Raw genomic sequence first — 11,240 nt, forward strand, 5'->3', positions numbered from 1 at the left:
AATTACGAGCTACTGCCTTAGTAGTACGGCTGCGGCAGTACCGCTGTAGCAGTGAGTCCCTCGCCGCCAGCGGTCGTTTATTATTCGAGTGTCTGCTGTGGCCGGAAATGTGACGCTATGGAGATGTTACTGTAGCAGAACATGGCCCGCCATGGCGGTGGTCAGTTTCTCTGTGGTCCGCTATAGCGGGTAGTTGGCCGCTATAGCGAGACCGCCACAGCGGCGTAGCGACCGCTGTAGCGGTCGAAGAAAAACAGTAGTCGTGTTTTAAAGACTTAGTTCTGAATTCTTTATTCACAAAACACCAACACAGTTCCCCCACAAGAACTTAGGGCGAAATTCAAAGCTAGGGCATGAATATTCTTGAGAAGTAAGTCTCATCCATCCCTTTCAATCACCACGTATCATCTTCATGATTATCATCCCTTTTATGGGTCTTCACCGGTGAAATTAGTAATAGTGACCCTCGAACCTAACCAACCTTCTATACTTGATGGGTTATGATTGTTATCATTTAGTTATCATCTAATGGCTTGGGTTAACTCCTCTTAATCAAGAATTGATCCATTAGAGTCATGAATTAGGTGATTGAAGAGCTAGGGCTTCAAATGATTGCAGGAAAGCATTTGACATTCTTGAAGAACAATTCACTAACGCACCAATTGTTGTTACACCTGATTGGAGCCAGCCATTTGAAACAATGTGTGATGCAAGCGATGCACCTGTTGGAGCTATATTGGGACAAAAGAGAGACAAGATTTTCAGACCCATCTATTATGCTAGCAGAAACTCAATGAAATTCAAACGAATTATGCTACAACTGAGAAGGAACTACTAGCCGTAGTATTTGCATTTGATAAATTTCGTTCCTATCTAATAGGAACCAAGGTTACAGTATCTACTAATCACGCGGCCTTAAAATACCTCTTAGCAAAGAAAGATGCTAGACCTAGATTGCTAAAATGGATAATCCTTTTGCAAGAATTCGATCTTAAAATAAAAGATAGAAAAGGTTTTGATAATCAAGTAGCTGATCATTTATCTCACTTGGAAAATCCTCCTACTGAAATATCAAATAATAAGGAGGACATTCCTGATGAACATATTTATAAAATCATGACAATTACGAATCAACCTCCTTGGTTTGCTGACATCACCAACTACTTAGTTGGAGGATGGATCCCAAAAGATTTTTCTTACGAACAAAGAAAAAAGATAAAAAAAAAAAAGATATTATTTTTGGGAAGACCCTTACTTATTTAAATTTTGTGCAGATGGCATGATAAGGCGATGCGTACCAGAAACAAAAATGAATAACATCCTAAGCCATTGTTGATGGAGCTGTAGGAGGGCACTATGAAGGAAGAAGAACATCCACTAAAGTACTTGAAGCTGGTTTTTTCTAGCCAACTCTCTTCAGAGACGCAAGAAATTATGTCACCACTTGCAACAAATGCCAAAAAAATTGTTACACCTCATAGTTTTGTACGTGAAATCTATTAGGCCTTAAGTCTAGACGTGGAGCATTTCCTAGGATATGGGAGATTGTATACATCTATCCCATGGTGATGAGGGTTTAAGTTCATATAATAAGCTATGGAAGACTCTAGGACCAAGTGAATCAAGGAAAATAAGTTTGTCGACAAATTTAAAATAGAATTTTGAGTCAACTTTGGAGGGGTATATCTCCATGTATATTAGGAGTTTTAAGGTGTTTCAAAATCCTAAAATGAAGTTCGTCGAGTCTAGTTTCTAAAGCAACAAACCGCTCATCGATAGGACATCTGAGCTGACAAAGCAGAAACAGAGCTGCTACAGTATTGCTACAGTGCTGCTACAGTGTTGCCGCCTCAGCCACTATAAAAGGGGTTAAAACCCCATTTTTCATCATCAAAACTCTCCAAAATGTTCCAGAAATTTCAGCCAACAAAAGGGGCTCTTATATCACATAGAAGTGAGGATTTTGAGTAGATTTCGAGCTACGGAATATTAATCAAGGTCCGGACAACGCGTAGTCTCGATTGTAATTTCATTCTGTGTTGGAGTTGGCTTGGAAACAAAGTAAATATTGAAGATCTTGCTATTTTAGTAAACATAAGGTATGAATCATTGAATCTCTCTCTTTATCAACCTTGATTAAGGAATAGTTATAAGAATAAAATTTATAGTTTGTTGTGTTGATGTTGTTGGCTTATGGATGAAGTTTGAAGAGAATTTTGGATGAAAATACATATATTTATCTTGTAGGATGTTGAGGATGTTGTTGTTGATGTTGTTGGTATTGTTTGGGAGTTGTTTTGGTATTTGGAGGAAGTCGATGATATAGGGGAGATGCTGCCCAAATTTTCGAAACCCAAATTAGACTTCCATAAATTAGTGCTTATAAGTTGATGGAAATATGAAAATTAGACTTCCATAAATTAGTGCTTATAAGTTGATGGAAATATGAAAATTAGACTTCCATAAATTAGTGCTTATAAGTTGATGGAAATATGATGAAAGTATGATTAATGATATATTTCTCGATATATAGGCTCGGGTGAAGGGCAAGCTTCGATATAAGGAATTCTTAAGTGGTGGCTCGACGGATAAGGTATGTAAGGTGTTCGTTTCCCTTTTTCTTTGGCACGAATCCAACGAGAACATAGATATGAGCGTTCCATAACAAATCCACTTTATTCCCATTCCTTGTAATTCAATCTTAATATCTTGTTATTTTAATGATTCTTAAAGTATTATTTGATTTATCATCATCGATTACTCCTTTGGACTCGATACGAATTCCATAAGCTATTCGGAGGCTTTCGACCTTATGTCACTCCGAAAGGCCAAGATCAGATTATTGACTTCTCATTCAAAAATCAACCTCAGAACATTGCGAGATGCGGAAGGAAAGCGGAATCCTGCATAGTTTTTCCGGTCCAGACCAATAATGGTATATACATATATATATAAATGTATTGCACTATTTTACTACACCGTGCCGTGCTATAGTCGGCCGGGCATGGCGCGTAGATGCGCACACCACTGCAGTGGGCATGTTATGATATTGCCCCGGACGCGGGCTAATGATGATAACACCGAGCCTTAATGGCCGGGCATGATTTTACATATATAACACCGATCCTTACGGCCGGGCATGGATACTATCAGTTACTTATATATATATATATATATATATATATATATATATATATATATATATATATATATATATATATATATATATATATATATATATATATATATAAGCATACAAATGATTTTATCATGCATTGCATTTTGTGCTACTTCCAGATGTTCGGCTTACTTTTGCCTATATTAATGTCACATTTTATCTTAATTGTGTTGTTGCCCTCCTGCCTTACATACTCAGTACTTTTATCCGTACTGACGTCCCATTGCCCGGGACGCTGCATTTCGTGCTGCAGGCTCTGACAGAGTTATCGAGGAGCAACCGCAGTAGGATTTTCCAGCTTCAGCGGTGTTAGCAAGTACCACTACTTCGGGCTTGCTATTTTTTGGTATTTTTCTGTTAGTATAATATATGTTCATATATATACTCTTAGAGGCTCATGGACATTGTGGGATATGTAAATATTAAGTATGTCCTTGTCGGCCTTGTTTTGGCTTCTTGACATTTTTTTTCTGATAGTCTCGTCGGCTTGATGATATACTTTATGTTAGCGACCTTGCCGGTCCGCATGTGTACATATGCGTTAAACTATTGAATATTTCTATAGGGGCCCTTTTCCGTGAGTAGATGTTCTTTGAGTTATGGTATGTGATGTCCAAGTAACGGTTAAGTCAGGTGACTTCGGCCTACGGGTCGGAGCCTGTCATACTCCTCGTCGGGGGTGTGAAAAAAATGGTAACATTTCAAAAAGGGATAAGATGCCTCTTAACTCTATTCTTGAGTGTGAAATATTTGATGTTTGGGGAATTGATTTTATGGGTCCTTTTCCTCCTTCAAATGGATGTGAATACATTCTAGTAGTCGTTGACTATGTTTCAAAATGGGTAGAAGCAATGGCTACTAAAAAAAATGATGCTCGTGTTGTCTGTGGTTTTCTTAAAAAAAAAAAATCTATGTTTGGAACTCCACGAGTTATCATAAGTGACCAGGGAACCCATTTTATAAACAGATAAGTCGCTAGTTTGTTGTCAAAATATGGAGTCACTCATAAAAACGGGAACTCCATATAATTCTCAAACAAGCGATCAAGTAGAAGTATCCAACAGAGAATTGAAAAGAATATTAGAAAAAACTGTTGGTTCCTCCCATAAGGATTGGTCTCTAAAATTAGATGATGCTTTGTGGGCATACAGAACTGCTTTCAAAACTCCCGTAGAAACATCTCCTTATAGACTAGTTTTTGGAAAAACTTGTCATTTTCCTGTGGAATTAGAACATAAAGCATATTGGGCTATAAAATCGTTAAATCTAAATTTATCAGATGCAGGAAAAAATTGTTTATTACAACCTGATGAATTGGAAGAGTTCAGACTTGAAGCATATGAAAATGCTAAATTGTACAAAGAAAAGACAAAATGATGGCATGATAACCTCATCCGCCATAAGGAATTTAAAATAGGAGATCACGTTCTATTGTACAATAGTTGATTGAGATTATTCCTGGAAAATTCAAGTCACATTGGACAGGACCTTACATTGTAACAGAAGTAACCCCTTATGGTGCCATTGAAATACAACATATTGACAGGGGAGAAAAATTTAAAGTAAACGGTCACCGTTTGAAGCCTTATATCACCAGAATATTTGATAAACAGGCTTCAACAATTCTTTTTACTTAAAAAAAATATAAATACCAATAAGTCGAGCTGACGACGTTAAATTCAAAACGACTTTCTTCTTCACTCTTTTATATACGCTCAATTTAGTCATTATGTAATTTTTTTAAATTTACTGCAGATATAGACATGAGATTACACTTATTTTCATAATTAAATTTTTTTTAAAAAACTACCCTATATATATATTATCTCAACTACATATAGTATGAGTATATATATAATGATATTATGTTTCCTTATACAGTCGAACCTCTCTATAATTGCCATTCGGTATAATGGCATTTCACTATAACGGCCTGATTTTCTCCGGAACCAATTTTTCATGTTATAGTTTACTTCTCTATAACAGCATTCTGCCTATAACAGTAATGGCATCCATTATATCGGTACACTCTTTGTAAAATTACCTCTCTATAACAGTCATACTCAAATAGCGTGTAATAATATTTTGTAAGAAATATATTATGTGACAACAAAAGTGTCGATGAAGAGCCTCAACCTACTGCTACTTGGAGATAGAAGAGTCAACTGTTAAACACTTAGATAGCCTTCAGGGGAAAGCTATTGAATTTCCTTTTGCTGAAAGTTTGGAGAAAAGTCTTCGTCAGTTCAAGCGTTATATTATCACTAAGAGACTAGAATTTACGAAACAGCCTACAATTGTAGAGTTCTTACGTAAAACTTGAAATATTTAAATTATCAATAAATTTAAAATGTGTATGTTCCATAGATTTTAATTCTTTATCTGTGTGGTACAACTAGTTATGAATTTAGTAGTAATTTATAAGTCTTTTCAATTTTTAATTTATGAGATATGAATATCAATTGAGATTTTAAAATTTACAAGTATATTATTTTCGTTTATAATATAAAATGTACAAAAAGTTAATTTTTTGCGTACTTTTGTTTATAACAACTAAATGAGATCTAAATATCGAATGTCAGTATACATGCATAACAGCACCTCACAATAGCAGTCATGAAATTTCCGGAGAAACGCTGCCACGATAGAGAGGTTTACTTGGAAAAAGTTAGGCAAAACCTCTTAAATACTAAAGTTAGCAAATCAGAAGATTTGCTATACCCATACTAACGTAATACTTATCAAAGAAAATAGGGAATGATTGTGTTGGTGCCGTCAAAATACGAAAGGTAAACACGGTAATTGAAGTCACTCTGATCAAGAAATCAACCGACTGCAAAATTACTTTGCTATACAAATACTGTAAACACAATGCAAACCTCTATAAAACAGATTTCACAATCACAAAGAAAACCAAGTGACCAGAGAAAAGGAAAAGTAGTTTTACTATTGCTAAAAATCTTTCGTTTCTTTTTCTCCTTCACCCAAAATTCTCAAAATCGGAAAATGGCACTGTGGACAATGATATTTTATTAAATTTAATCAACCAGAAATTCAGATTACACTCAATATATATTGGTCCGAATAAGTAAATTGTGGGCTAATACAATTGAGTTAACTATTTAAGTCCAATGAATATGGATTTAAGTAATGGTCCAATTTTATTGGGCTACAAATGATGAGTCCACTTTGTCAAGCCCAAGATGTCATCTTATTCAAGAGGCCCAAATTGACGCCACATGTCAAATGACGTGGCACACCAAGTCAAATAAAGGAGCCTATAGTGTCATGCCACGTGTCAAAATGATGCAGCATGCCTAGTCAAATCAAAAGCCAATGAAGATGCGCCATGTGTACAAGTGACATGTTCTGGCCAATCAAATATCAACATGTCAGCTTAATTCTGATTGGTCGAAAGAAGTCTGTCCTTATCACAACTCCTCCATCCTACAACTATAAATAGGGGTCTCATAATTCAGAAAAAAGGACAGAAATTCTAACAAGAGGCAACAGAGAGCTCGTGGATCAAACGCTGCGGATTTCTCTACAAGCTAAAAGCATTCAAGCATTCAAGTATTTCTCTAGAAGTTCTAGAGATCCAGACGAAGATTCAAGATCAAGCTTCAAGCCCTTGAATCCAAGTACAAGTTCAAGAACAAGACCACCAGATTCAAGATCAAGCTCAAAAGCCCTTGAATTCAAGTACAAGTCAAGATCAAATCCATCAAGTTCAAGAATAAGCTCAAAAGCCCTTGAAATTATTGTTGAAAAGACGAATCAGAGGAATCATAGAGATTGTAACACTTATATTCTGAAATCAAATACAAAGATTGTTGCAATATTTTCCTGTCTTGATTATTATTTTCTCGACGCGAATTTTATTGTCTACAAATTCTGGCACGCCCAGTGGGACAATCTCTACCTCTCATCTCAACTTTTCAATCATCAAAGTTTAACAACATCGAGATGACTTCAGAGAAGATCAACTCCAAATCAGTTTCCTCCAAGGTTGATAGCTCCAAGTTCTCTGCTGATGTGGAAAGCATCCTCGACATTACCTTTGGTAGCATTGGACCAGTTACGAGGAGCAAAGCAAGCATGTTGGGACAACAAGCACTCCAAGTCTCATCCGTAACAACTCCTGTTTTTGGATCTTCATCTCCAAAAGGAGCGAGATCCTCTACTGATGCATCGGAGAAAGGAAGAAGCATTGCTGAAAAGATTAAGAAGACTCTAGCTCTACTTGATCTCTCTGGATCCAAGAACTCTGCTATGAAGGAAGATGATGATACTTCAAGTGACGGATCCTCTCCACTCACACCACATGAAGTAGGCCAGTCAAAGATCAACTTATGCGATAATCCATGCTATTCTCCAACATCCCCAACAATCATGCAAGCAATGATAACTAACACTTCGTCAATGGAGGAGACACTGGCAAATTTGGCAAAAGTGATTGATGGCTTGGCCAAGCATGTGCAAAATCAAGACGCTCGGATTGAGAAATTGATGGACAAGATGGATGGATTATTGGAAGGAGAATCCAGCCACGCACCTGGGAAGGGTCCAGAAGTACAAGAGACTGAACCTCGTGCAAAGCAAGTACCACCTACCAAGGAAATTCCTGTATCTTCTGAAGGGATGATTCCGCTTGACCGACTAAAGGAGTTCATCGAAGGGACTATCAAGGATAAGTACAAAGTTGCTGCCAAGTCTTCGTTTACTTACGGAAAGCCATACACTACAAGAATTGATAGCTTCAAGATGCCCGCCGGTTATCAACCTCCCAAATTTCAACAATTTGAAGGCAAGGGAAATCCAAAGCAACATATTGCACATTTTGTTGAAACATGTAACAACGCTGGGACTTATGGAGACTATCTTGTCAAACAGTTCGTCCGCTCTCTCAAAGGAAATGCCTTCGACTGGTACACTGATCTTGAGCCTAATTCTATCGATAGTTGGTAGCAACTCGAGCAGGAGTTCCTCAACCTCTTTTATAGCACAAGGCGTACCAATTATCGATTTCATCAATCGATGGAGAAATGCGAGTCTAAACTGTAAAGATAGGCTCAGCGAAGCTTCTGCGATAGAGATGTGTATCCAAGGAATGCATTGGGGGCTTCACTACATATTGCAAGGAATTAAGCCAAGGTCTTTTGAAGAACTAGCTACTCGTGCTCATGACATGGAGTTGGGCATCTCTTCCACTGGGAATGAAGTAATGCCTGTCTACGACCCTCGCAAAGGAAAGGACAAGCAGGAACCCAAGAAATGGAGCAAGTTCGTCCCCAAGAGTGATAATAAAGAATCCATGAACGTCAACGCCTCGCCTATAAAGTTTACTACGAAGGTGAGCAAGAAGCAAAGTATGAAAGCAACTTCCTTCCAAGACAACAAAAGTCGAAAGTCTACCTTGAAGGAGATGCAAGAAAGAGAATACCCCTTCCTGGATTCTGATGTCCCTGAAATTTTTGATGAACTACTTGAGTTGAAGCTCATTGAGTTACCAGAGATGAAGCGGCCCAATGAAGATGGAAGAACAAACGACCCGAACTATTGCAAGTATCATCGACTTGTGGGTCACCCTCTTGAGAAGTGTTTTGTCTTCAAGGACAAAGTTATGCAGTTGGCTAATGAAAACAAGATTCCGCTTGATGATGAGAAGGAAAGTTCGAATCAAGTCTCTATCACCTTTGGCTCTTTCAATCCGATCCAGATATACAGCTTTGAAGAACATGAGGGAGGACCATTGAAGAAAGATAGAACCCAAGTTGATGAAGCCAATGATGAAGGTTGGATTCTGGTGACTAGGCGGAGACGCTGTAAAACAAGTCCACGAAAAGAATCACCTAAACAACCAACAAGGAAAAGGATGGTTAGAAGACCAAGGAAGCAGAAATCAGTTGAGCGTCCGAGGAAAGCAAAAGTGGAGGAGAACTACCACCAAGAACCACGATGTCCTGTGACTTTGGGGGAATTCCTGCCAAGCTGGTTCCACAATAAGACTGCTCGAGACAACATTGAGGCATCATGCTTCAATACTGATAAAAAGGAAGCAAATGATGAAAATCTATCAACATCGTCTCTGTCATCATCTGAAAAGCCTGTTGAATCTTCTTCGAAAGAGGTACACACATGTGATACAAGAATCACATTCACAAATGACGATCTTCTACTTGGTGAAACACTACATAATCGCCCATTGTACATGGTGGGTTATGCCCTCGAGAAGAGGATAAACAGAATATTGATAGATGATGGATCTGGAGTTAACATTCTTCCTATTCATACAATGAAGGAACTTGGCATCACAACTGAAGAACTTTCTAAAAGCCGCTTGATGATACAAGGATTCAATCAAGGGGGGCAACGAGCCATAGGTGCTATCAAAGTAGATATCACCATCGAAGATTTGCGATCAAGTGCATGGATGCATGTCAATGACGCAAAGACTTCGTATAATATGTTGCTTGGCAGGCCATGGATACACGAGAACAAAGTTGTCCCATCCTCCTACTATCAGTGTTTGAAGTATCTTGAAGGCAGTGTTGAAAAGAAGATAGTTGTTGATGATAAGCCATTTATTGAAACAGAGTCACACTTCGTCGATGCGAAGTTCTACTTGAAAAACTACATGGTAAGAGAAGTAAAAGTCGATGAGATCGCAACGACCAATAGTGATAAGATCGCAACTGAAAGAGCTGATGAGACTATTGGAAAAGTTGAAGTGGGTGCTGAGGTGTCGCAATCCAGTCCCAATAAAGGGAACACCGTGTCTTTAAAAAAAAAAAAGACAACTCCCGTGCTCTGCTATGTCCCAAAGTTGAAGAAAAGGGAAGGTCAACCATCTGAAGCTCAAGAAAATACGCTAGGAGGGCTAACTCTTCCCATCAGACGAATTGATGCGATAAATTTGTCCTCAAAGTTACTTAGAGACTTCGTGGCTCAGAATCCGCCACAAAATATGGCACTCCCTACAAAACGTACAAATGAAGGCTTTGAACCAAATGCTTACAAGTTATTTGTCAAGGATGGGTACAACCCCAACGAGCCATCAAAGTTAGGGAAACTTCCATGAGAAGCTAGCATGATAAAATCACGTGAAGGTCTGGGATACAAACAACCTCCGCCAGTTCGCATATCCATAAGAAGGGCAAGTATCAACTACATCACTGTGGAAGATGAGTCTGTTGCTTCCAACAAAAGGCCTTCAGTGTTTGATCGTCTTGGAAAGTCGGCCACAAAAGCTTCTGTATTTGAGAGATTAGGGCCGTTAAAACTGAAGAAGAAAAGGAAGAACAAGTTCCACAGAGATTATCAAAGCGTGAAAACACTTGCTTTGCCTGGAACCTAGAGGGATATACAAAGTTTGATTCCTTCTAGAATGAGACGACAAACAAAGCTTGTGGTTTCATGCGGGGAGGTGCTAAAAGAAAAGTCTCACACTGTAGTGTATACCAAGGAGCGTGACAAAGATGAGGAGAGTATAGGTTCTTCATATTATATTACCGCACAAAGTGATCAAGATACTTCATTTCAGATAGAGGTTGCCGAGAAGTTGGAGGACATTTCCTCGTGTTACCACATATCTTTCAATGATGGAGATCCTCGAGAGGATGAAGATGCCAGAGATACTCTTCCAGAACTTGAAGAAGGGGTGAAGACCACAGTAGACTCTTTGAAAGAAGTTAATCTTGGTACTGATGAAGACCCAAGGCCCACCTACCTAAGTGTTTTTCTAACAGGTGATGAAGAAGACACTTACATGGAAATACTCAAAGAATATAGGGATGTTTTTGCTTGGAGTTATAAAGAGATGCCTGGATTAGATCCCAAAGTAGCAGTTCATCATCTGGCGGTCAAGAATGGTGCCCGTCCTGTTAAGCAGGCCCAATGGCATTTCAGACCAGATTTGGTTCCTTCAATCGAAAATGAAGTCAACAAACTCATTGAAGCTGGCTTTATTCGTGAAGTTAAATATCCTACATGGATTTCGAGTATCGTTCCCGTAAAAAAGAAGACTGGCCAAATTCGAGTTTGTGTTGACTTCAGGGATCTT

At 38.3% G+C, this 11,240-nt stretch overlaps 1 protein-coding gene across 1 annotated transcript; it reads left to right on the forward strand.

The window, feature by feature from the left end:
• The first annotated feature begins 4,171 nt into the window (after nucleotides 1-4,171).
• On the forward strand, nucleotides 4,172-4,555 carry LOC132628547 (uncharacterized). The gene has a single exon (XM_060344323.1). It carries the CDS (start codon nucleotides 4,172-4,174, stop codon nucleotides 4,553-4,555), a length of 384 nt encoding a protein of 127 aa, XP_060200306.1.
• The last annotated feature ends 6,685 nt before the right edge of the window (nucleotides 4,556-11,240 follow it).

The sequence above is a fragment of the Lycium barbarum genome, chromosome 2 (genome assembly GCF_019175385.1).
Source record: "Lycium barbarum isolate Lr01 chromosome 2, ASM1917538v2, whole genome shotgun sequence".
Lineage (NCBI taxonomy): Eukaryota > Viridiplantae > Streptophyta > Magnoliopsida > Solanales > Solanaceae > Lycium > Lycium barbarum.

Coding starts and splice junctions, on each gene's coding strand:
- LOC132628547 (XM_060344323.1), top strand. CDS start 4,172: ATGGAGTCACTCATAAAAACGGGAACTCCATATAATTCTCAAACAAGC.